Source organism: Pygocentrus nattereri, chromosome 21 (genome assembly GCF_015220715.1).
Source record: "Pygocentrus nattereri isolate fPygNat1 chromosome 21, fPygNat1.pri, whole genome shotgun sequence".
Classification (NCBI taxonomy): Eukaryota; Metazoa; Chordata; class Actinopteri; order Characiformes; family Serrasalmidae; genus Pygocentrus; species Pygocentrus nattereri.
In genome coordinates this window covers 25,129,595-25,153,623 of record NC_051231.1, presented here as the reverse complement: position 1 = coordinate 25,153,623, position 24,029 = coordinate 25,129,595, and the positions used below count along the sequence as shown (strand labels likewise).

General features: G+C 40.6%; 2 protein-coding genes, 1 long non-coding RNA gene and 4 other non-coding genes across 7 annotated transcripts; 2 read left to right on the top strand and 5 right to left on the bottom strand.

Moving 5' to 3' along the window:
• Nucleotides 1–1,554: 1,554 nt before the first annotated feature.
• On the top strand, nt 1,555–12,310 carry cse1l (CSE1 chromosome segregation 1-like (yeast)). The gene is made up of 25 exons (XM_017712225.2): nt 1,555–1,671; nt 2,912–3,001; nt 3,102–3,244; nt 3,342–3,443; nt 3,723–3,868; nt 4,411–4,501; nt 4,595–4,702; nt 4,872–4,964; nt 5,157–5,324; nt 5,920–6,049; nt 6,359–6,424; nt 6,652–6,854; nt 7,001–7,085; nt 7,179–7,240; nt 7,450–7,586; nt 7,675–7,778; nt 7,889–7,986; nt 8,459–8,609; nt 8,755–8,963; nt 9,252–9,349; nt 9,450–9,535; nt 9,648–9,729; nt 9,986–10,132; nt 11,015–11,246; nt 11,451–12,310. Exons 2-25 carry the CDS (start codon nt 2,917–2,919, stop codon nt 11,538–11,540), a joined length of 2,916 nt encoding a protein of 971 aa, XP_017567714.2. The 5' UTR covers nt 1,555–1,671; nt 2,912–2,916; the 3' UTR covers nt 11,541–12,310.
• Nucleotides 12,311–14,015: 1,705 nt separating this feature from the next.
• LOC108435077 lies at nt 14,016–19,845 on the top strand. Its single transcript, XM_017710638.2, has 5 exons — nt 14,016–14,108; nt 17,717–17,800; nt 17,915–18,232; nt 18,399–18,713; nt 18,877–19,845. The coding sequence occupies exons 2-5, from the start codon at nt 17,767–17,769 to the stop codon at nt 19,110–19,112; spliced, it is 903 nt and encodes a 300-aa protein (XP_017566127.1). The 5' UTR covers nt 14,016–14,108; nt 17,717–17,766; the 3' UTR covers nt 19,113–19,845.
• Nucleotides 19,706–22,771, bottom strand: LOC108435086. Its single transcript, XR_001858415.2, has 8 exons — nt 22,738–22,771; nt 22,124–22,200; nt 21,856–21,893; nt 21,497–21,565; nt 20,631–20,724; nt 20,360–20,415; nt 20,007–20,077; nt 19,706–19,915 (listed from the first exon to the last, which is right to left on the bottom strand). It is a non-coding gene; the product is annotated as an uncharacterized LOC108435086 (long non-coding RNA).
• LOC119261959 lies at nt 20,141–20,232 on the bottom strand. The gene has a single exon (XR_005129307.1). It is a non-coding gene; the product is annotated as a small nucleolar SNORD12/SNORD106 (small nucleolar RNA).
• LOC119261961 lies at nt 20,481–20,572 on the bottom strand. The gene has a single exon (XR_005129309.1). It is a non-coding gene; the product is annotated as a small nucleolar SNORD12/SNORD106 (small nucleolar RNA).
• LOC119261960 lies at nt 21,631–21,722 on the bottom strand. Its single transcript, XR_005129308.1, has one exon. It is a non-coding gene; the product is annotated as a small nucleolar SNORD12/SNORD106 (small nucleolar RNA).
• Nucleotides 21,957–22,047, bottom strand: LOC119261962. Its single transcript, XR_005129310.1, has one exon. It is a non-coding gene; the product is annotated as a small nucleolar SNORD12/SNORD106 (small nucleolar RNA).
• Nucleotides 22,772–24,029: the final 1,258 nt, after the last annotated feature.

Below are 24,029 nucleotides of genomic sequence, written 5' to 3'. Positions count from 1 at the left end.
TTCCAACTCTAGCAGACAAGAGGAGAAATAAGCCTTTCCTGTCTGATACACGGTGCTGGATTGCCATCTAGTGCCCTCTGTCTTTAAACTCTATTATTGATTTGAGAATATAGGTGCACAATCCTCCCATTGCAACCATCATTTACAGTACATCTAAGAACCAGTGTTTTATTGACTATAGATTCAATAAACACTATAGATTCATTCAAATGCCAAACATCAGATGTCTGATGTTCGTGAAAGGGCTGGTTCTATTACTTACAGCAGGATCTCACCACAGAAGAGCAGCTTCATTTCAGCATGACTGCAAAAGAAATATTACGCAGGACATGCATAATTCATGAAATCTTTCAATGAGAATGTGCCATAGTTAAAAATCACTTCAGTAGAGGAGAGTTTAGAACAGTTTAGAGCGCTTGTTACCCTGAATTTACCAGCCAGATAATGTTGTGGCGACATATTATATAGATTTATGTAATATGTAATGCTGAGTGATTCTGTTTAGTTTCTAATTGTGTTTGTATTGTTTGGTATTCTTTTCATTGCAGGACTATTAAGCAATACTAATCTAGGAAATTTATCAAACTGTCATTTGGGACGACTGCCGTCCTCAGTCAACCCCGTAATTTGCTGATATGACTGAATAGGAGATTGCAGAAAGCACGGGTTTTGCTAGGCCTGACCGTATATCAGTTTTGCTATTATAAAAATGAATTACCTTAGTGAGGTTAAATTATAGATCAGGACATGCCATTTTATTCCCTCCTCCACAAATGAGTGATTTAATAACTCTGTGAACGTCTACCGTCCTTCACTTGATACAATTTTGCCTCAATAGTGAAGGTCAGTAAATTGCAGTGCGGTGCAAAAGTCAAAGACCACCCTTTCATCTATTTCAATTTCTGTTAAATTGGAAAATAAGCCAAGAAAGGAGTTTCAAAAACTGACATAAAGTAAATGGGACTTCTACTGGGACTAACAACCATGCTAGACCTGGTAGACCACCAAAAATGTCCCTCCTTCCACTGCGAGAAAACAACTCAACAATATAGGCCTGAAAGGATGTGTAGCTATCAAGAACACATTACTGAGAAAAATGTGCTTGAGAGTACTAAAACCCGGCATGTGAGAGGTGGAGTAAGTTTTATGGATAAATAAGTCAAAATTAGTGACTGAGATTACTGCGACTGTAAGAGGCAGAAAATACAGCCAACTTCTAAGACTGAACTTTGGAGATGTTTCCTGCAAGAGGCATGTAAAAACATCCCTGCAGGTTTCTGAAAGCAAGTCTCCAAAAAAGAATGAAAGCTGTTTTATGAAGTTAAAGGATGGACACACTAAATACTGGAAAAATATTATAATTAGTGTTTGAAGCTTTTGTGTAATTTTCTCTAAATGTTTTGTGGGTTTTTTTAATGCTGAAAAATGAATAGCTTGTGCTTAATGACCGTTTTGCCTGGACATTAAATCAACGAAAGGCTGGTCTGGATTGCTCGTTCACATTTGAATGACTTTAATGGTAAAAGGAACGTGCGCTTTACTGGCTGTACAGGACGCCGCTGCGCATGCGCCGAGTCGTGACCGCGCAGTTGTTTGAGACGTTTGAAAGCGGGTGAAGTTCTCATCACATCTGGCCGCCGGTCATTACAGCACTTCAACGGAGAGCACGGGGTAAGTTAAGGCTAGTTTTCTGTTTAATGTTTGTGTACCTGGTCAAAGAAATAAGCACACTCAGTAATTCTGCCTCGCAGTGGTCCCCCGAGCCGTTAATGTGTCGTTATGTGTAAAACCATGCTGTAGACACTGTCAGCTAAGCTAGTCTGACTAACGGACAGTGGAGCAGTTTGGTAGCAGCAGTTCGTTAGCGAACTCTTCTCATTGCGTCTTATTAAATATTTTAAATTGAGGAAGTGTGGCGCTATCAAAGCTGAATTTACGGTACCATTTTAAATTGAGAGGCAACAAAACTTCCTTATTCTAGCCCACTATATTAGCTAGGTTAGCTGGTGTAGCGAGCTAGCCCTTTAGCTTGGCGCTTAGCACGCCGGCTTTGCTGGAGAGTTTTTTTGCTTGGCTTGTTAATCAAATACTTGGCGCTATTTCTGCGCTACAGTGCAGTTCTGATAACAGAAACTCTCAGCGTTTAATGAAACTGAGCTATGTTTAGCCTACACCTTGTCATGTCAGCTAGCGTAGCTTGCTAACGTGTTTGTTAGCCGAGTTTAAACGTTAGCCTGGCGGCCTGCTACTGTGGCATATAGCACCCCGGAGGATGGGCATCTCAAAGCCCCTCACTGAGGCGAGGGAGCGGCTAGCTAAAGGCCTAGGTAGCTATCAGGTGGAATCGTTTCCAGTGCGCTTGAGTTTCCTAAATATCAGAGTATTTTCTCCACCAATCGCAGCTACTTTGCTACTTGGCGTAACGTTAGTACTGGTAACTGCTTGAAGTCGATTAGGCTAGCTAACGGAGTAACGCAAAGGGGAATTCCACCCATTCTTCAAAACATTTAACGCTAGCATGGTCCCGTCTTTGAGAAGTAAACAGCGTCAATCGGTGGTTTGTTGTGAAATCAGCAGAGGTCCCTTTTAAAATGTGACCAGTTTAGTTTGTATCAGAGACCATAATACAATAGCCATAGCCTTGCAAATTGAATGTGAATTTCATAGGAAGTCAAACGGTTAGACAGACACTTTATTCTAATGTATAACTGTTTTCTGCAAAATTTTAAGCTATAATTCGCTATTTATGTTCTTGGGGATACACTGAAGTTCTGTCCAAGTATGTGTTGGAAATGCAGCTAGATGTAAATGATTTTTTAGATTGTATAAATTAACTACATCGAGTGCTAGTTATTATAATGCTGTTCCAGTACATAACAAAAACAGTTTGTACATATTTTAAATCTCTTAGCTACCATGGAGCTAAATGATGCCAACCTCCAAACTCTGACTGAGTACTTGCAGAAAACACTAAACCCTGATCCACTTGTCAGACGTCCAGGTATGATTTTTACCTTAACTTTTATCTCAATGTTGCATTTGCTTAGAATTTGTGAAAGTTGTTTTATGGGTTAATGTGTCTTCTCGTCCTTCATTTACAGCTGAGAAGTTTCTAGAGTCGGTGGAGGGAAATCAGAACTACCCACTTTTGCTACTGACAGCACTAGAGAAGTCCCAGGATGAGGTTATCCGTGTTTGTGCTGCAGTCACGTTCAAGAACTACATTAAGAGGAACTGGCGTATAGTAAGTTTGGGTTTTACAGATTCTGTTCTGAAAAATGACATAAAATATATAGAAGACATAAAGATTGTTTTGGGTATGTGTGTCATCTCTTCCTTAGGTTGAAGATGAACCAAATAAAATTTCAGATCCTGACCGGACAGCTATCAAAGCCAACATTGTAAATTTGATGCTAACAAGTCCAGAGCAAATACAGAAGCAGGTACCAGAATTATTTTTGAAGCACTTCTCAGACAGGTCCTCAGGGACTCCCCATGCCTGTGTGTTGTGAGTTGGTTTGGGAGAAAAAATGTGGACTATTTGGGGGTCCCTGAAGTCTGGTTTGTGAGCCACTGGTGTACATTAAACACAAATTACCTCCATGGCACTGCTCTCTAACTCTTAAAACATATGAAAGCTATACTTCAGAATAACAGACATACATTTCAAGACAGTCTATTTAACAAACACTGTAGCTTTGACTTTGGTTTTTGTTGCCCAGTTGAGCGATGCAATCAGTATCATTGGTCGAGAAGACTTTCCACAGAAGTGGCCTGACCTCTTGACGGAGATGGTGACACGTTTCCAGAGTGGAGACTTCCATATCATCAATGGAGTTCTCCGCACAGCTCATTCACTTTTTAAAAGGTTTTGGCCCCTTGATATTTAGCTGCACATTTTTGTTTTAGTAGTAATATTCTACTGATATAATAGATTTAAGCAAATTTTTAACTAGAGCTGCTGTGACATTTCTTGTACTTTGTCCCCAAAAGTCCTGGGTAAAAGTGGGGATGCACGATATTAGTCATATCAGTATTGGCATGAAATTATGATTTGACCAGTATTTCAGACATTACAGATATTTAATGGCACATTTATTGTTTATAGGGGGAGCAGATGGTTTTAGGTAATCCTAGGCTCCTGGGCTGAATTGCCTATATTTTATCAGTTTTACTGTATTAATAACTCCTGCATGTAAAGATTACTTTTGTCTGTATCCACAATTTATTTCTAGATTATATCAGCCCTGACCAGTAATTCCAACTTCAGTGCATGCTTAGGTTTACGTATGCCAGCTTCAGTTATTTTTCCTGTAGACCAGGACACTTAAAATTTCTAGTAACAACCGGTTATTGGCTAATGTGAGTCATTTTGCGGAACAGCACCCGTTAAAGGTTTTTGTCCTTCAGGTATCGGCACGAGTTCAAGTCCAATGAACTGTGGCTGGAGATCAAGTTGGTGTTGGACACTTTCGCCCAGCCTCTTACCGAGCTTTTTAAGGTAAAGTTAGATTAACCTCATTGGTGTTTTCTCAAATTCAGCTGCTCAGGTGGTGTTGAAATATCAATGAAACTTTATTATTTCCACTCATAGGCCACAATTGACCTGTGTCAAACTCATGCTACGGATGTAAATGCCTTGAAAGTTCTCTTCTCCTCCCTTACACTCATATCAAAGCTGTTCTACAGTCTCAACTTCCAGGTAAGGGATCTGCTTATGTTGGCGTAAGGATACATAGCGTGTTTGTGAAGTGCTGTTTAATTGAGATGCAGTTTAGAGTAACTGTTAAGATCTGACTTGTCTTGTGTTTATAACAGTGTATCCTTGATGGCCTTGGTGTTTTGTTTAATGTTTCCTACATTTTATCCAGGATCTTCCAGAATTTTTTGAGGACAACATGGAGACTTGGATGACACATTTCCACAATTTGTTAACCTTGGATAACAAACTTTTACAGACTGATGTGAGTGTACAGAATCTATTCAATCAATGATCAGTAAATTTTCAAGTAATTCTAGACTACTTATACACCTGTCACTTATGTCATAGGGTAATTTCATTTAAGGTAACCCTTTTTCAAGAAGGTTTTTTTCCCCCAAAGTTTTTGTAATGTCATGATAGAAAAATCAGCTGATTGCAGTTTTCCCTGTTGTAGGATGAGGAGGAGGCTGGTCTCCTGGAGCTGCTGAAATCTCAGATTTGTGATAATGCAGCGCTGTATGCACAGAAGTATGATGAGGAATTTCAGCCTTACCTGCCTCGCTTTGTTACAGCCATCTGGAACCTGCTGGTTACAACAGGCCAAGAGGTCAAATACGATTTGGTGAGGTCCTCTCTGGTAGCCTAAAATATAGTTTTAGATTGGTCAGTTTTGCTCAGGCCTTCAGATCTTCTGCTATATGGGTTTTTCCTGTACACTTTCAGAAATTGTCTATGCAGATGAATCAGCTACTGTCTTTTGAATTGACATATTATTGCCACAGTTTGGTAAATCATCTCTTTAGTTTATCAGAAGCAGCAGATGAGTTCAAATAAACTTTACAGAATGAAGTTAGTTACAAATGTCTGTGTGGCTATACAATGCCACTGTTGTAGGACCAGTGTTTGGCATTTTCATCTAATCCTTTTTGTAGATTTTGTTTTTGTAAAATCACAGTGGATGCATTTGTGTTTTGACTGCCTCACTGCATTATTCTGAAGGTGGCGTTTCAACAGGATTGATTTTTGTAATGTTAGAATTAATTGTAAAAGTACTCAATGCAATGTGCAGTCATTTTGTATATTCACTATTTTAAAAATCTGGTATATACATTTAAATCAAATTTTAAAAATGTAATATTTTAATTTAAAATTAATGATCTGAAGTGCTCTAAATAGGGCATGAAATGGTCTCATGGGTTCCTTTTTGGCTTTCCTAGCTGGTGAGCAATGCCATTCAGTTCCTGGCATCAGTGTGTGAAAGGCCACACTACAAGCATCTGTTTGAAGACCAGAATACACTAACCAGCATCTGTGAAAAGGTCATCGTCCCCAACATGGAGTTCAGAAGTGCGTGCAGAATTTCTGATATGATTCTTTTCTTTTTTCTTAAAGCAATTAATATATGATTTGTCATGACTTGCTTTTTAATATGCCAACGTTATTTGAGCTCCCCCAATGGAAAAACTACATAGGCTGTTAACCGTTCCATACTTTTTTTGCTTACCAGTTATTTTCTTTTATTTTGTGTAACCTTTTACATCAAAAGCCAGTTTTACTGTCAAAAGTTATGCAGAATGTTTTAGTGGCATTTTTGTTTTAAAAATGGTGAATCAACTAAAGCCATACCATGCTCATGTGATTTTTACAACTGTGCAGGTGCAGATGAAGAAGCATTTGAGGATAATTCAGAGGAGTATATAATAAGAGATCTTGAAGGCTCAGGTAACAATTTTTCTGCTGGTTTCTATGGCAATGAGAAGAAATGATCTAAATTCTTTCATTTAAATATGTCATCTTTTACACCTTAAGTATAATTCTTTTTTTTTTTCTTTTTTCTTTTTTTTATTCGGATGTAAAAAAAAAAATTTTTCCCCTCCTCCGCTGGTTGTCAAAATATTCCTTCCATTTAATAACGCTACTTACGGTTCTCACACTGTTTGCCCCCACAGACATTGACACAAGGCGGCGAGCTGCATGCGATTTGGTGAGAGGCCTGTGTAGGTTCTTCGAGGGCCCTGTGACAGCCATTTTCTCTGGATATGTGAACTCCATGCTTACAGAGTATGCCAAGAACCCTGCAGTGAACTGGAAGCATAAGGATGCAGCTATCTACCTAGTCACATCCCTGGCCTCCAAGGCCCAGACGCAGAAGGTTAGGGTTTATCAGTGTTCTTTAATTATAGCATCAAATTGTATGAAGTAGTACCACCTGACTGAAATGTGCATTATGTTGGGTTCTTTCATAAAGATAAGGTATGGCTTGCTGCAACTTTGCCTTTGTTTAATTCTGTTGTGCAGCATGGGATCACACAAGCCAATGAGTTAGTGAACCTGTCAGAGTTCTTTGTGAACCACATTCTGACAGACCTGCGGTCTCCCAATGGTAAAAAGGCTTATTTTTTTATGTTTCTATACAGCTCTAACTGCTCCACCACTAAAGAGGGTGCAATAGCATGCTTTTCTTTTCTATTTACAGTGAATGAATTTCCAGTCCTGAAAGCAGATGCCATCAAGTATGTTATGACATTCAGAAGTCAGGTGAGCTCTTGCACCCTTGTTCATGTGTTCTCTCACTTCTCCCCTTAGTAGACACACAGTCATGACAGGCGATAATAACTATAAAACACTGGAAGTGTTAGACCTATTAAGAGTTTGGCTGTAAAATGTTTATCCTTGTGTAAAGCCTTGTTGAAACGTGCTCCTTTATTTGCTGTCCTAAAGCACAACTGCATGTGTTCTCGTCTCAGCTTCCCAAGGAGCAGCTGCTAGAGACAGTGCCTCTACTGGTTGCTCACCTACGGGCAGAGAGCACAGTGCAGCACACGTATGCTGCTCATGCCTTAGAGCGTCTTTTTACAATGAGGGGGCCCAGCAACTCCACACTGTGAGTCTGACTCCTTTCATCTGCAATTTATTTTACTTCACATTCATTTTGTGATACAGTGGTTTTGTTCTACTTTTATGTTTTTTAGTCTGTCTGCTACTGAGATTGCCCCTTTCACTGAGCAGCTCCTCAACAACTTGTTCAATGCTATGGCGATACCTGGCTCATCTGAGAATGAATACATAATGAAAGGTGCCTCTTCTTGATGCATTATAGAAGTGTTTTGTTTAATTTTTGAATTTCAGTATATTATGTATTGTGAAAATATCTTGTGTTCAGTATGGAACTTTTTATTTTTACAGCGATTATGAGAAGCTTCTCGCTCCTGCAGGAAACCATTGTACCCTACGTCCCTACTTTGATTGGCCAGCTCACCCAGAAGCTCCTTCTTGTCAGCAAGGTGAGCCAATCACATCTCAGCTTCCTTCTGAAGTGGAGTGAACAGGTGATGCTACCCTGAGGAAAATGAAGTAGCTGTTATAGTACAACATAACTCGGAATACTATGCAGTGTCCAGACTGGTGGTCCATGTTTCTAGCTGTGGCAGTGGGCACACAGTCAGGACAGACATTAACAGCCATCCAGTAAAGGGGACATTTCCCAAGCAGGACTTGATCCTAAAGGCAGGATGGAACATTCAAAAATGAAATTGTAGTTTAATTGTTATTTAAAAGCAATTAACAGTGAACAAATTTATCACTGAAATCGATTTTCATATGTGATGAAAGAGGGAAGATAAAACATGTTCTAATAAAACATACCAGTTTTGAGTTTAAGGTTTTGTTTAATCATGTAAATATTAAAAGCAGCTTTCAAAGTCTTGGTGTGTGTGTGTGTGTGTGTGTGTGTGTGTGTGTGTATTGTTTTTCCAGAATCCCAGCAAGCCACATTTCAACCACTACCTGTTCGAGTCACTGTGCCTGTCCATCCGGATCACCTGCAAGGCAAACCCAGTCAGTGTTGGCAGCTTTGAGGAGGCCCTCTTTCCTGTCTTCACAGAGATCCTCCAGAGCGATGTGCAAGGTAAGAACCTTCAAGTAAGCTAACAAGCAGTTTACGCTTTAAGATTAAAGCAGTCATTACTAAAAATCAGTCTGATATGCAGATTGAACAGTTTGAAATAAACATACTTAACCAGTTTTATGTTTTTCTCTCTCTGTCTCTCCAGAGTTTGTGCCATATGTGTTCCAGGTTATGTCTCTACTGCTAGAGATCCACACTAGCCCTATTCCCTCTTCCTACATGGCCCTTTTCCCTCACTTGCTGCAGCCCATTCTGTGGGAGCGCACAGGCAACATCCCCCCATTGGTCCGGCTACTGCAGGCCTACCTGGAAAAGGGGGGAGCCACAATCGCCAACTCGGCTGCAGACAAAATTGTGAGTACTTTTACTACTGTTGTTTTTTAGTCATAATGTAGCAAGTTATATTTAGGCTTCCCGTGCAAATTAGGTTTTAGCTGTGCAACTTATTTTGTCTATTTTTGTAGATATCGGTGTCCAAAAAAAAAGTGTGCAAATCTGAGTTTATATGGTGTTTGTAGCAAGTGTGTGATTTAGACATGGAGTTTATGTGATGCTAAGTGGTGAGATATAAGCTCTGTTACTTGTTAGCTACACTAGCCATAGCCACCCTAGCTCCAACGCTGTGGTTCTCTGTTGTTCCAGCCTGGTCTGCTTGGAGTGTTCCAGAAGCTCATTGCCTCCAAGGCCAACGACCATCAGGGCTTCTACCTGCTTAACAGCATAGTGGAGCATATGCCACCGTGAGTGATTGCCACCAGCTCTCATGTCCTTTGGGTTAAAACTTCACCACTGAGTAACTTCATTGCTGTGTTGACTACATATATTTATTATCTGTTTTAGGGAGTCTATTACTCAGTATAGGAAGCAGATCTTCATCTTGTTGTTCCAGAGACTGCAGAGCTCCAAGACCACCAAGTTCATAAAGAGTAAGTGTGAAGTAAAACACAGCAATATTCTACTTCTTTGAGTTCTGTTGTCTGTGTTGAAATTAGATTGTGCCTGATTTAATGACCCTGCTTTTTGCCTTTTACTCCACAGGTTTCCTAGTGTTCATTAACCTCTACTGTGTGAAATATGGGGCTATTGCTTTACAGGAGATATTTGATGACATCCAGCCAAAGTAAGGATAAGAGTCTTCAGGGAATTTGTCTTTTGTGTTGGTAATTGTAGCATTGTGCTAGTTCTGTGATGGCTCATGAAAATACCAACAGATGATGGAATTAGCAGATGAAAATACTCATAGGATCTTTATCTTTAGCAGATAAAGAAGTGAAATACACATTTCAGTAAAAATTGCGTAATTAAATTGTATCCATCAATGTGTTTCTTCAGCTGTAGTTTTCAAATTTCACATTCATTATTTATTTAACTGCCAGGATGTTTGGCATGGTGTTGGAGAAGATAGTGATCCCAGAAGTGCAGAAAGTATCTGGGCAGGTAGAGAAGAAGATCTGTGCAGTGGGCATAACAAAGATCCTGACTGAATGCCCAGCCATGATGGACACTGAATACACAAAGCTCTGGTAAGAGTCATACAGTGCGTTAATCAGCGTTATACAACATTAAGATGCAGAATTATTTTTTTTTCAGCAGATTTGACAATAAAATACTATGATTTTGTCCCTCTAAACTACACAAATACCTGGTGAGACCTGGTATAATGGCTGCAGACCCAAATTTGATGACATTGTGATGAGCAGGGAAATGACTCTCTGCTAAGTGAAGTGGGGAATCCTACCCCCACTATTGTGATGTGCAAAATATTTTCCCAGCTGTGACTAAAATGAATTATTTAAATAGTTGACCTGTGTGAATATTCAAACTTAGAAGCGAATTAGGATAGAGTTGGAAATAGAGGATGTATCGGCCAGTATTCAAGAATCAGGTGTCTGTATCTGTTTTAGAAAGGGATACAGTACATCACTAAAACTTAATCAAGGTTACTGTTTTTGCTACCATCTGTTTTATGAAATAACCTTTCATAGCAATTTTGAGTTTAGCTATCCAAGTTAGTTTTCTTAGCTTAGCTAGTGACATTGCTGACAGCTTAGATTACACATGACAGAGCTTGCCTTTATGGTTGCGGTGTACTATTTGAAGATATGTAATGCTTTGTTCAAACATATGCAGTCTTTTGCGTTCTTTTGAGGTTTGATAAAGGACCTTATACAGAAAACTAGTATGACTGTGTAAACTGATTTTATTTGATCAGCTAATCGTCTGAGAAATAACAAGATTGATTTGTGAGAAGCCATTAATGTTGATGGCTTACTTTTTTTTTTTTTTTTTTTTTTTTTTTTTAAACGTGTCCCAGATAATTAAAAAAAAAAGCATCTAAATAAATAATCTTCAATATGATCGGTAGAGTTTTCTGACATTGGTGGAATTGATGTTGTTTGTTGTAGGCCTCTTGTGCTCCAGGCTCTGATTGGTTTGTTTGAGTTGCCTGAGGATGACAGTATCCCTGATGACGAGCATTTCATTGACATTGAGGACACACCGGGATACCAGACGGCTTTCTCCCAGCTGGCCTTTGCTGGCAAGAAGGAGCATGATCCCATTGGAGATGCTGTCAACAACCCCAAAATTCTGTTAGCTCAGTCCTTACACAAACTCTCTACAGCCTGCCCCGGGAGGGTGAGAATGCCCCCAGTTTTTTTTTATTTTTTTCCATTTATTTATTTAATAATTACTTCATGCTGCTGTGCCTTATGCTGCATAAAAGTAACCAGACTACAGAAAATACATCCCGAAAACCATTTTAGCTGTTTGCAACTGTTTGGTGTAGGTCTGTTCTCAAGAATTTGAAGTGGTTCTGATTTAATTATTCTTTTTTGGAAGGTTCCCTCCATGCTGAGTACGAGTCTGAATGCTGAGGCGCTCCAGTTCCTGCAGGGCTATCTCCAGGCAGCTTCGGTCCAGCTGGTCTAAAGGAGGACTTTAGCTTTCTCTCCATTTCATCCCTGGAGTCTGATGACAAACCGTGGGGGGAAGGAGAGTCACTGTTGAGATTGGGACTGATGTACCTGGACTACACGAACCAACAGACAACCAGTCGACTTGACATCTCACACACATAAGCAGCCACAGGGTTGCCCAAATTTGCGCTGTCATCTGAGAGTGGGTGTTTTTAAAGAGTTCTAAAAAGAATGGATTGTGTGTGAAATAATGGACCAAGCAGAGAATAGCAAAGTTATCAAAGTGGTTATGTGAGTTTGGTGGCCAATCAGCTACCATTGTGCTGTGTTGGTTATTTGAGGCTGAGCAAGGCCTGCTTCAGCACTTGATTTCTGAGCTAGCGCTTTAACCATCTCTAATTTGTCAGTCCTCTGACATTTACAATCCAGGAAGACGAAATCTCCATAACATATATCAACTTTGTTGTTGGTGTGAAAATGACAAGACTTTGACAAAAAACGTTTTGACAGCACGAGTTGGCAGACATTTGTTGTGCTTACAAATCAATGGGAAGCATTTTTTTTCTGTAGTTTTTACTGTATGAAACAAGGGCTGTCATTGTGGCACTAAAAACAAAGCTCTTAGTTCTTCTCCCTCAACCCAAGCATCCCCCCTCCAACAATTTCCTGCCCCTGCGTCCATTCCCTCCTTTTCTTTGTTGCATGTATCAGTGCTCTGTCTTTGTCCAGTCTTAGTTTTAAGGCTTTGTTTAATTGTTAATAAAGAGATGCACTTGTATAATTCCCATGGCTTTTTTTCCACCTCTTTTAGATTTGCTATCTTGTGCTTTGACAAACCTTCATGTCAAATGTCGCAGTGAGACATTGTATTATAGACTGTGTTCCAATCACTTCCATGGTATAGGTGTATAAACCCAAGCCCCTAGGCCTGCAGTTACTCTCAGGAGCTCGCTGAATTCCAGTGTGATACCGTGATAGGATGCCACCTGTGCAACGAGTCCAGTCGTGAAATTTCCTCACTACTAACCAGTCAGTTGTCAGTGGTACAAATAACTTAAGCAATTGTGAACGACAGCAACTCAGCCATGAAGTGGTAGACTATGTAAAATGACAGCGGGGTCAGCGGATGCTGAGGCGCATAGCACGCAGAGGTCGCCAACTTTCTGCAGAGTCAATCGCTACAGCCCTCCGTACTTCATGTGGCCTTCAGATTAGCTCAAGAACAGTGTAGAGAGCTTCATGGAATGGGTTTCCATGGCCGAGTAGCTGCATCCAAGCCTTTCGTCACCAAGCGCAATGCAAAGCACTGAATGCAGTGGTGTAAAGCACCGCCACTGGACTACAGATTAGTGCAGACGTGTTCTCTGGAGTGACATCACGTTTCTCCATCTGGCAATCCGATGGACGAGTCTGGGTTTGGCGGTTACCAGGAGAACAGTACTTGTCTGACTGCAATTTGCCAAATGTAAAGTTTGGTGGAGGGAGGATTATGGTGTGGGGTTGTGTTTTAGGAGTTGGGCTCGGCCCCTTAGTTCCAGTGAAAGGAACTCAATGCTTCAGCAGACCAAGAGTTTTTGGACAATTTCATGTACCTATCTTTGTGGGAACAGTTTGGGGACGGCCCCTTCCTGTTCCAACATGACTGCACACCAGTGCACAAAGCAAGGTCCATAAAGACATGGCTGAGCGAGTTTGGTGTGGAAGAACTTGACTGGGCTGCACAGAGTCCTGACCTCAACCTGATAGAACACCTTTGGGGTGAAAAAGTGGAGACTGCGAGCCCAGCTGTCTAACCTCTCAAATGCGCTTCTGGAAGAATTGTCAAAGATTCCCATGAACACACTCCTACACCTTGTGGAAAGAAGAGTTGATGTCGTTATAGCTGCAGAGGATGGATTGACATGATATTAAACCCTATGGATGAAATTTCTGTCCTGCTAGATGAGAGAAAGCACACCACCACCACTGGACTCTGGAGCAGTGGAAATGTATTTTGTGGAGTGATGAATCCCGTTTCTCTGTCTGTCAGTCTGATGGACGAGTTTGGGTCTGGCAAATGCCGAACCCAAATGGTGGAGGAGGGATAATGATATGGAGTTGTTTTTCAGGGGTTCTCCCAGGCCCCTTAGTTCCAATGAGGGGAAATCTTAGTGCTTCAGCATAGCAAGACGTTTTGGGCAATTGTATGCTTCCATCTTTGTGGGAACAGTTTGGCGAGGCCCTTTTCTGTTCCAGCAAATGTGTTTAACAACGGGCTACTTTTCATCATTGAAATAAGGCCATCTGTTCACATACTGCCAGTGCCAAATGAAGTAAATAACTGTCTGTAGGTATTTGCAACAGAATGAACAAGGTGTACCAGTGCTATCTTTAAATTTTATAAAGTATTTTAGCCGGGTACATTTTACTCGCAATGATAGTTCGTTTTGGCGTCAACGTCATCGCGTCTCGACCAATCAGAGCAGCTCTGTATGAAAAAAGGAAGCAACCTGTCGGCGCTTTGCTTCACACTGAAAAATTTGACGGGAGAGTTCGACTTCGAGAACTTCTGAAAGCCACTGTTTAAACAGCTCTGCACTCGGTAAGTCTAAAGCCATTTCGCTGAGTGGGCGCTGGGGGAGACGCTGCTGCTGTCAACCTGATTGCTGCCTGAACAGTAACGTCGCCTCGTTTTGGATGTTCTGGATGAGTTTTTACGCGTTTGTCATTGCGTAAAGCGCAGTCTCGCACAGAAACCCGGTGGAGGGGGTTCATTTTGTATAACGTTGTGTTGTCGCTTAGCAGTAATTGCATTTCTTCCATTCTCATTTCTTACCGCCCCTCCTTCGAGTGTCACCTTGCTCCTCCAGAACCGAGTTTCACGGGGTAGTGGTTGAAATCTTCCCCATGAAACGGGACAACCCGGAGATAAACTTTAACGGGCTCTGTAGGCGACCCTACAGTCGGAGCGGTAATGTCCAGCATCCTCGCTGCTGGGCTTTAGCTACATTTAAGGCATCATATGCTTTGAGGTGGGGATGCGAAACTTATTTATCTCCAACTCGTAATTTCTACGGTGATATGAAGTCATCTATTCGTTGGCTTCTCGTTTAAATGTTCCCGGTTATTGGTCGCTCGCGCAGCCATCTTAATGTTTTTTTCCTCGCGTGACTCCATTTGGAGTGAGCCTCTTTAAAACTTCTGCTTGGACGGCCATGTAGCCCTAACACTAAACCTTCCCCTCTGTCTCCACAAAACTCGGGCCACCCTTCCCCAAGGCAGGAGCGCATGAAAAGGGACTATATATGCTATATTGCCAAGAGTATTGGCTCGTCTGCCTCCACGCGCATATGAACTTGGATGACATCACATTCTTAATCCATAGGGTTTAATATGATGTCGGCCCACCCTTTGCAGCTGTAACAGCTTCAACTCTTCTGGGAAGGCTTTCCACAATGTTTAGGAGTGTGTTTACAGGAATTTTTAACCATTCTTCCAGAAGCGCATTTGTGAGGTCAGACACTGATCTCCACTCTAATTCATCCCAAAGGTGTTTTACTGGATTGAGGTCAGGACTCTGACTAGTCAAGTACAGACCAGTCAAGTTCTTCCATACCAAACTCACTCATCCATGTCTTTATGGACCTGCTTTGTGCACTGGTGTACAGTCATGTTGGAACAGGAAGGGGCCGTACCCAAACTGTTCCCATAAACTTGGGAGCATGAAATTGTCCAAAAACTCTTAGTCTGCTGAAACATTGAGTTCCTTTCACTGGAACTAAGGAGCCGATCCCAACTCCCGAAACACAACCCCACACCATAATACCCCCTCCTCCAAATTTTACACTTGGCACAACGCAGTCAGCATGGCCATGGAAACCCGTTCCATGAAGCGCTCTACACTGTTCTTGAGCTAATCTGAAGGCCACATGAAGTTTGGAGGTCTGTAGTGATTGACTGCAGAAAGTTGGTGACCTCTGCACACTATCCGCCTCAGCATCCGCTGACCCTGCTCTGTCATTTTATGTGGCCTACCACTTCATGGCTCAATTGCTGTCATTCCCAATCACTTCCACTGACAGTTGACTGTGAAATATTTAGTAATGAGGAAAAATAAATATATATATATATATATATATATATATATATATATATATATTTTTTTTTTTTTTTTTTTTTTTTTTTTTTTGAGCACCACTAAGCAGCCAGTTAATGAAGTATTTTTATTTATTTTTTTTTTAAAGTTTGCGGGTCCCATTTCATAGGGCAAGATTTTAACCACTTGTTAGGGTGACACTTGAAAACAAGAGGTAGGGGTGAAAAGAAGTGGGCCTGAGTGTTTTAAATGGTGTAGGGATGCACCAATATGGTAATTGTGGGCCAATGCTGATATCTGATATGTTTCATGTAGCCACATATCTGCAGAAGCCAATGCATATACATTTATAAAATGTAAACATTGTGAGCCCCCTGGGTACAAGTAGCCCAGCGTCACAAACATTTGGCTCTTCCAAGGCACAAAAATTTAATCAAATATTGGTTTGAAATATCGCCCAAATCTAAACACATTATTTATTACCAGTATTATATTATGATGGCATACATCAGTGACTGTATGCTACTGCTGGTGTGCTGTCGGACCTCCCAGATTATTGTCCTGTATAGGTCTACCTGTATTATTAAAAAATTACAAAAAAAATTATGACTAGGCCTAATATAAAATGATGTTGTTGAAAATTGTTTACACTGCACTAGATTGGTTATGGCTGTATAACCAGCTGTATTTAGGAAGTTATGGTCATTTACCAGCCATTTACCAAATGAAAGACAAGTAAATTAGAGCGAGTGCAAAATGAGCACGGGAAAGTAGCATTTTGTCTAACACTGCTGGTGGGCTGTCTAGAAAACAGCAAAAAGCCAGTAGGCCACCAGATTTGTCATCAAACAGTGGCCTGCTATCCTCTGCTGTCTGGGTTCCTAGTAGATTGCTGAACTCTGATCCTCCAAACCTGGAGTCTCACACCTTTGGGACATTTCTAGACTGAAGGTTCTACTGGGGCACACAGAACTGAGTAGTCACCAACAAGTCTCTATAATGGCTCCAGCCCACTGTTCAGCTGTGCTACTTATCCTTTCATTTGTGCTACCTGCTCAGTCCGAGGCCGCTTTATTTCATTCAGATTTTTTTATTTAACTTTTATTTATTTATGTATATCTCTGGGCCAGGATTCCTTGGCCAAACCACCATCTCCCCTTCAATTTTTTTTCTTTTTTGTTTCACCATTAATGTCACAACTCATCGTTTATTAATAAATCATACAGGTATAAGGTGATGAAACACACCACCCCCTTTCCACCTCCCATCATATACCATGAAAAAAGGGAAGGGGGTATTATTACCCCGTTTGTTAAATGTTGTTTGTCTGTGCTGTCTTGTTCAGTTTGACCATTGTCATTTTACCCCCATCTTTCCTTACACTTAAAGGGGTGGGATGGGTGGTCAGGGGGCCGAATTCAACAGAGATTTTGAGCCTTTCTGCTTTTTTTTTAATGAAAAGTTGTTAGTTAATTTGTATACAGCATGTGAAAATAAAAAAAAAGCAAAAAAAAAAAATAAATCAGTTCATGCCAGCAAAATAATAAACAGAATGATGCAGGCAGGGAGGAAAGGAAAAAAACGCACAATGCTCTTTGTGGAGCCTATTCACCAACTTCATGTGTTCCAGGCCGGCATTCAGGTTGGCTTGAAAGGATACCTGAAACTCCTAGGTACTAAAGAAATGCAGCAGCTTTGTGCTGCTGTAACTGCACAGTCCTGACTTGGGTGGTGAGTTAACCTTGCGGTCAAACTGGTGCAATGCTCTTGCACCAGGAGCTCCTCTTCTCCACCACTTCTCCAGAGCCATATGTTGGGTAATATGACTGCAGGGTACTGTTCACGAGGCTACATGTCCCCTTGCCATGACAACAGACATAACCCTACATAAACAATTACTCCAATAGGCGTCAATTGCTATAAAGGTTTCCTTTACCAGTTTTGATCAAAGGTAGCCTTTCTTACATTTAGAAACATTTGTCAATTGTCATGACAAGCTTATGTAGGTGTCATTAAGCCTTAGAAACAGTACCCTACAGTAAATTGTTACTTTTTGTTGTTCTACTCAACTACCACATATACACTTGTAATAACTCAGATCTCATCCTTTGTAGGTTCACCGTTTTAAAGGTTCACCGACCCCTAAAACCCTTTATAGAACACAATGGTCAGTTTGCGAGTAGGAATTCTCTTAATCAGTAAGTCTACTCTTTATCTTTAATGCATATTAAATATATGCTCTGATTATTTTAACTGGTAAAGTGAAATAGCAGTCAATGTTAGGTTTTTCTTCTGCTTTTGTACTCTTGCAGTTTTCCTCTTGGTATTCAAGTCTCACGCTTTCACTGCCATTGACGCAGTGGTCGATGATCCGGTGACCCTCCCATGTGAAATTGTGTGCCTTGGTGACGGCAAGTGGACCATCTTTATCCCTGCTGAAGCCGATGTTGCTCACTGTCAGAAGGGAATATGCACGGTTGAAAATCGCTTTCAGAAAAGATTTGCTTTCCAAGGAAACGCTTCAAAAGGAAACCTCTCCCTGCAGATCAAGTCTGTCGTCTACAATGACAAAGGCTCCTACAGGTGCAGCTGTGATGGAAAAGTAGCAGAAGTAAAACTGAAGGTTTTTGGTAAGTTCTACTGCCATTAGGATTTTTAATCCATTTTCAGCAAAAAGAAACTGCCTTATTGTCTTGTAGTTAACTAATATGAGCCAAGAGTCAACACAACTTCCTAGTTGCCACTTGGGAAGTGTAGCATTTACTACAGGAATAATATGAAACCTTTATTTGTCAGTTCCTACAGTCGTGTCAGCACTTGTGCTGGAGAATGTTACCCTCCCATGCTATGGAGACACTCGACGGGATGCCAAGGATGTACAGTGGAAGAAAGATGGCCAAATGGTTCTGTTGTACAATCACTGGAAACAGACCATGGCTACTGGTGAAGGCTTTGAAGACCGATTTGTTCTGTCACAAGAAGCCTTTCCAGACGGTAAACTTTCCCTCCACATCACTTCAGTTCGCCTCTCAGATGCAGGATTGTACCTGTGCAGCATCCATGAGGAATTCCGTGAAGGAGAACCACGTGCTGTCCTGCTGAAAGTCCAAGGTAATTCAAGGGAACAATGTAAACCTTTATGTGGGGGTAATTAAACAAATTTTTTTTTGGGGAAAAAAAAATCATTTGAACTAATCATTTTGGAAAGTTACCCATGTACTCATTGCTTATAACTACGCATTAGTGAACTTCCGCTTGTCTGTTTTCCCTGTAGAGAGCAGCCAACGTTGGTGCCTTGAAGTGGTCATTGTACTGGCTATAGGCCTAGTATTGGTCATTTTCCTCACCATTTATTTGTGCTGGAAGACCAAGAACAGCAGTGCTCCTGCTGGGACAGCAGTCGATAATCCTTCTCAACCTGTTCAGGAGCAAAGCGAACTAATACTTAGTACAGCCTACGATTCTCATCAAACTACAGACCCCAAGAACTCTTCCACCCGGCCATTCTGAGAATTTTTAATTTATTTTTTATATATAAACACAAATCTAGGACTTGTTTGTCCTGGTCAAATTTGTTTAAACCACATTTGCTTTGTACCCCAATTCATATCTGATCTCCATCTCCAGCCAGATGAAACTGAGCAATCAGCTTTTAATGTGCTTGTCATTTGGTACATACCCCACTTCAGTAAGCATATACTCCTCTGCAAGATACAAACTGGACAAATGTAAAGCAGCAAGCTTGCATTTGTAATCCATATCCCAATTAGGGTTTTAATTGACTACAAATAATGGAATTTTCCACCCAAATTGTTCTTGTTGTTACAAAACTGCAGTATTTTACCCTCCTGCATCATTGGGGTCAATTTGACTAGAGCAATTTAAACCACCAGGTTAGTAGAATGAATTTTTACTCAATTCGAACATGCAAGCATGTATTTTGGCTTTTGTCTCGCCCCTTCAGTGTCACCCTTAACACCGCTATACCCATTGTGCCATCAGGCTGGTAACAAGGGCCACGACAAAAGCAGTTAAATTCCTTTGCTGCAGTTCAAGTTTCATGTAAATATCCTGTTTTAATACCAAAATAAAAACAATTAAAGAACCAAATCCTGAGATTTTATTCTTTGACAGAACAAAAGACTTTACATAAACATTTACAATAGCAGCAGTTGGTAATCCACACCATACAAGACATGAACCAGGCATGACGTGTTGCTTTCCTATACATGCTCCACAGTTACTCAACCATCAAAAACAAGCTCAACACGGCATCTGGTGGCTTCTTGGATGGGACATTATGCAGAGTGGTCCTAGAACAATGAACACAGGTTAGAGCTCCCAACTGGACATTAACTTTCAAAATGCTGATAACAGGTTATACAGCTTTAATCAGAAACATACCTTCACCCGTCTCCATATTAAGCCCACTGATGTGTTCCAGCCACATTCTTCAGATCAGAGCATAAGGCAGCCTAATGAAAGTTGGGATGACCGTTAGGGACACAATGGCACATTTGTTTTTAAAAAGAATCATAAAAGGTGCATCAGAAAATTTGGCTTAAGAATACAAAGCAGTCAACAGGGTCGATCTGCTGGGGAAAAAAGTCTGGTCATCCTTTACACCATAATTTAAAGGAGGAATGGAACAGCAGCAATTAAGGGTCACTGCACCAAAACTAAGCCATGGAGTGTAGTGGCCCTTCAAAGGCTGAACCAGGTAGCCCTACTTAAAATCCATGTGATGAAATACTCACCCAATTAGATATGAAAAAGCCTTTGGTCTTTCAAGACTCATCCATGGGGCCTCAATCTAGAGTCAATAAAAATAGTGTCAGGACCTCCAACAGCAAAGCAATATGGTGCACACTGAACTCTACTGATGGCTCAGACACTTTGGCTTAGTTTTTTTTCTATAAAGTCAACAGAGTCGATCTGCTGGGGAAAAAAGTTCAGTCATCAGCGCCAGTCTAGACTCAACACGGGGATTCAGCAGATAAAACTGGCTGTATTTTCAGCAATCCTTACCTGGTTTAATACTTTGAAGCTTCACCAAGTACAAGTTTAACTGTCCAGCATGCCTTGTCCTGAAGGAGGGGCTACACAATGAAAGCTGGCCATTCTGAGTGAAAAACAAAAGCTGTATTTAGAACTGAATCAATAACTTTATGAATGCTATTAAACAAATTGGCTGTAGTGGAAGACAGAATAAGTAAGCAGTTGCCAATCTTCATTTCCACCGCTTCATATCAAAATCATTACAAAGTACTTTCATACTTTGTCATCGTATGCAAATTTTGTTATACACACACCCACACCATCTCAAACCCACTTTCTGGAATGTTTAACTGAGCAGGAAATTTCCTGCAGTCTGAATAGCAAAAACGTCAGATCTCTATTAAGATTAAGCAACATTCCAACATGATTTAAGTTTTTGGACATGTGACCGAGTTTGACCACTGAGCTCACGTTTCAATTGTTTCATTTGGCACATGCTACAAGCTGTTCACTGTGGTTTTATTGTTTTACAAAAAAACAAGTCAGGTTTACATTCTGTACTGTGCATCTTTGCTTGAGACTGGAAAAATTAAAGGTTAAAGATCTATTGTCCTCAAGTTAACAATCCAACTCTGAAGTCTGCAAGAAGTGGCTGTGAAACCTTTGACTACACTACTGAGCATGAAATGCTATTTAAAAATGGTTCAGATCATTAGACATAGTATTACTGTCCTCTACACATGATGGTAATCGACTCCAAACCATCCAGATCATAAAATCTAACCAGTAGTGACTTCAGTTGAAGTGTCTTCAAGAGCACAACCAAAACAGATTAAAGCTCACAACTTCGCTTTCAACACAACGTTGAAAAGTTTGTAGCTTGAGTAGAAAGATACCTCTGCATGTGTCCACACGACACCCATTGGTGTTTGTGCCAGATTCTTCGGCTCAGAGCATGGTGCAGCCTAGTGAAAGCAGATGAAAAAAAGGTTAGGAACACAAATGCACATTTTCTTTTAAAAATGTGTTAATAGGTGCATCAGAAAATTTGGCTTAAGTATACAAAGCAGTCAACAGGGTCGATCTGCTGGGGAAAAAAGTCTGGTCATCCTTTACACCATAGTTTAATGCAGGGGTGGAACAGCAGTAATTAAGGGTCACTGCATCAAAACTAAACCATGCAGGGTAGCAGCTCTTCAAAGGCCGAACCAGGTACCCCTATTCAAACAGAGGCTGTGACTGATGCCATACTCACCTTCACTTATTTTCAGATCACCCACAGGGCCTCAGGATCTAGAGTAAGAAATAAGTAGATTGAGGCTCTCCAACAGAAAAGTAATTTGGTGAACAATTAACACTGATGGCTCAGAAACTTTGGCTTAGTTTTTTCTAAAAAAGTCAACAGAGTCGATCTGCTGGGGAAAAAAGGTCAGTCATCAGCGCCAGTCTACACTTAACACGGGGATTCAGCAGATAAAACTGCCGAGGCATTTAAAGGTTCACGAAGCAGAGGTTTAACTCACCAGCAAGCCTGATCTTAAAGGAGGTTCTTCACAATGGAAGGCGGCCATTATGAGCGAGAGAGCAGACCACGTGTTCCCTGGACAAGACACACAGCCACAGTCATAACCTAAATGCTCAGAGTACTTAGCTAGAACCAAAATAAAGAGCCAATCTTATTTATGAATGCTATTAACCACATTAGCGACAGATTAAACTGGCGACTGCCAACCGTGGATTAATTTAAGCCACAGAACGAAGCTGAAGTCAGATTGTTCGAATCTTCCCGGCCCAACTGCAGCTCCACTTAAGGTGGAACGGAAAAATTCTAACAAGAAGCCGGCGAAAAGGAAACCGTCTTCAGCCGAGCAGCCAAATTTTACATTTTAGAAGAAAAATACTGAAAGAGTGTAACTAATAACGCCCACACCTACAACGCGTCGTAACATTTAACGATTAAATGCACGAAATAAGGCCAGTAATAAATGTGTTACGGAAAAAATCAAAAACCGTGAAAATGCATACGATATGTATGTGTGGTCAGCAGAAGCTCTAACATCTGATCAGTTCTTGTCAAATACGTTAAGAGCTGATAAGCTTACAAAGAAATAAGGTGCAGAGGAAACTTCCAACTCACCTCACTGCTGCACACAGAGACAGTCGCGACGGCTCCGAAGACTTTTAAAGCATGTGCGGTTGCACATGCGCACTGTGACCCCTGTTCGCTTATGGTTAGTGTAGTTTTTGAGTAATAGCAGTTAGACTACATAACAGATTTAAAGGGGAATTCCAGCCATTTTTTTCAGAATATCTGAATAATCCGGTCCTGGCGATGTAAACAGAGCCATTCCAGATTGGTTTCATGTGAAATGGTTCATTGTGACTTATTTATTACAGTTGTGCTGATCACATGTCTACACCGCAAGTGTAGCCAGGTTATTTATTATCCAAAACTACTAGCGAACCTATTTAAATGTTATGATGATGATGGTGTAATAGGCATAAATCCAACAAAAAATATTTATTTTCCCTCCATCATGAATGGGTTATAATAAATTGATTAAATACATTTTAGCCTGAAACCTTGTTACAAAACTGTTGTAAAACATTGCCTCAGGCACCAGGCTGAGTATTCCTAACTATTCCATGTAATAACTTTCTGTTAGGGAGCTTTTAGAGGCAGACATCTGGTTCCACCATCTCCACCACGGTGAACAATTCTGACTCTGTAAGTTTCTCTAGAATAGTGCATTTGACACCAAACCTCCCTGAAGGATTATGTTGACATCTTAACCATTTCGTTATGCCAAAATTTTGAAAAATCAGCAGAATTCCCCTTTCCCTTTAAATGCCTTAAGGTGTAAAATGTTGACATTTACATTGAAAATCGACAAAGTAGGATTCTGAATAATAATGTTTAGTTGCAATAACACGGTTCCACTGCTCTTTTGTTAGATAAAAAGTTTTTTGTATCGTATTTAAAATGTATTTATAAAAGTTTAAACGTACACTCTTACAGAAAAAAAGTGCTCCTTAATGGTTCTTAGTAAAGGGAAGGGTTCTAAAGTCATGAGTTCTGTATAGAACCATGGGCATGCTTAAATGGTTCTTTGCATGATAAAATGGTGATATGGTTCTATATAGAAAAAGGTTCTTCTATTGTTACGATGTCAAGCTTCTAACATAAACTCTTAAAAAGATGATTCTTTAGTAAAGAAAATGGTTATATATAGAACCACGGACGCTCAAAGAGCCCTTTGCACAATTAAGCAAGCAAGCAAGCAAAATTTATTTATATAGCGCTTTTTACAACAGGTGTTATCACAAAGCAGCTTCACAGAACAATCAGTATTACAGAGAGAAGAGAAAAGAAGAAAGAAAATCCGGGTCCGAGCCCCCATGAGCAAGCCAGCGGCGACGGTGGCAAGG

Bases quoted from the DNA above. Each gene is read 5' to 3' on its own strand.
- cse1l (XM_017712225.2), top strand. From the start codon at position 2,917: ATGGAGCTAAATGATGCCAACCTCCAAACTCTGACTGAGTACTTGCAG. The intron at 3,869-4,410 runs GTTTTGGCCCCT...TTTGTCCTTCAG, and splicing joins GCTCATTCACTTTTTAAAAG to GTATCGGCACGAGTTCAAGT. The intron at 10,133-11,014 runs GTAAGAGTCATA...TGTTTGTTGTAG, and splicing joins ACTGAATACACAAAGCTCTG to GCCTCTTGTGCTCCAGGCTC.
- LOC108435077 (XM_017710638.2), top strand. From the start codon at position 17,767: ATGGTCAGTTTGCGAGTAGGAATTCTCTTAATCA. The intron at 18,233-18,398 runs GTAAGTTCTACT...TTTATTTGTCAG, and splicing joins AGTAAAACTGAAGGTTTTTG to TTCCTACAGTCGTGTCAGCA. The intron at 18,714-18,876 runs GTAATTCAAGGG...TTTTCCCTGTAG, and splicing joins TGTCCTGCTGAAAGTCCAAG to AGAGCAGCCAACGTTGGTGC.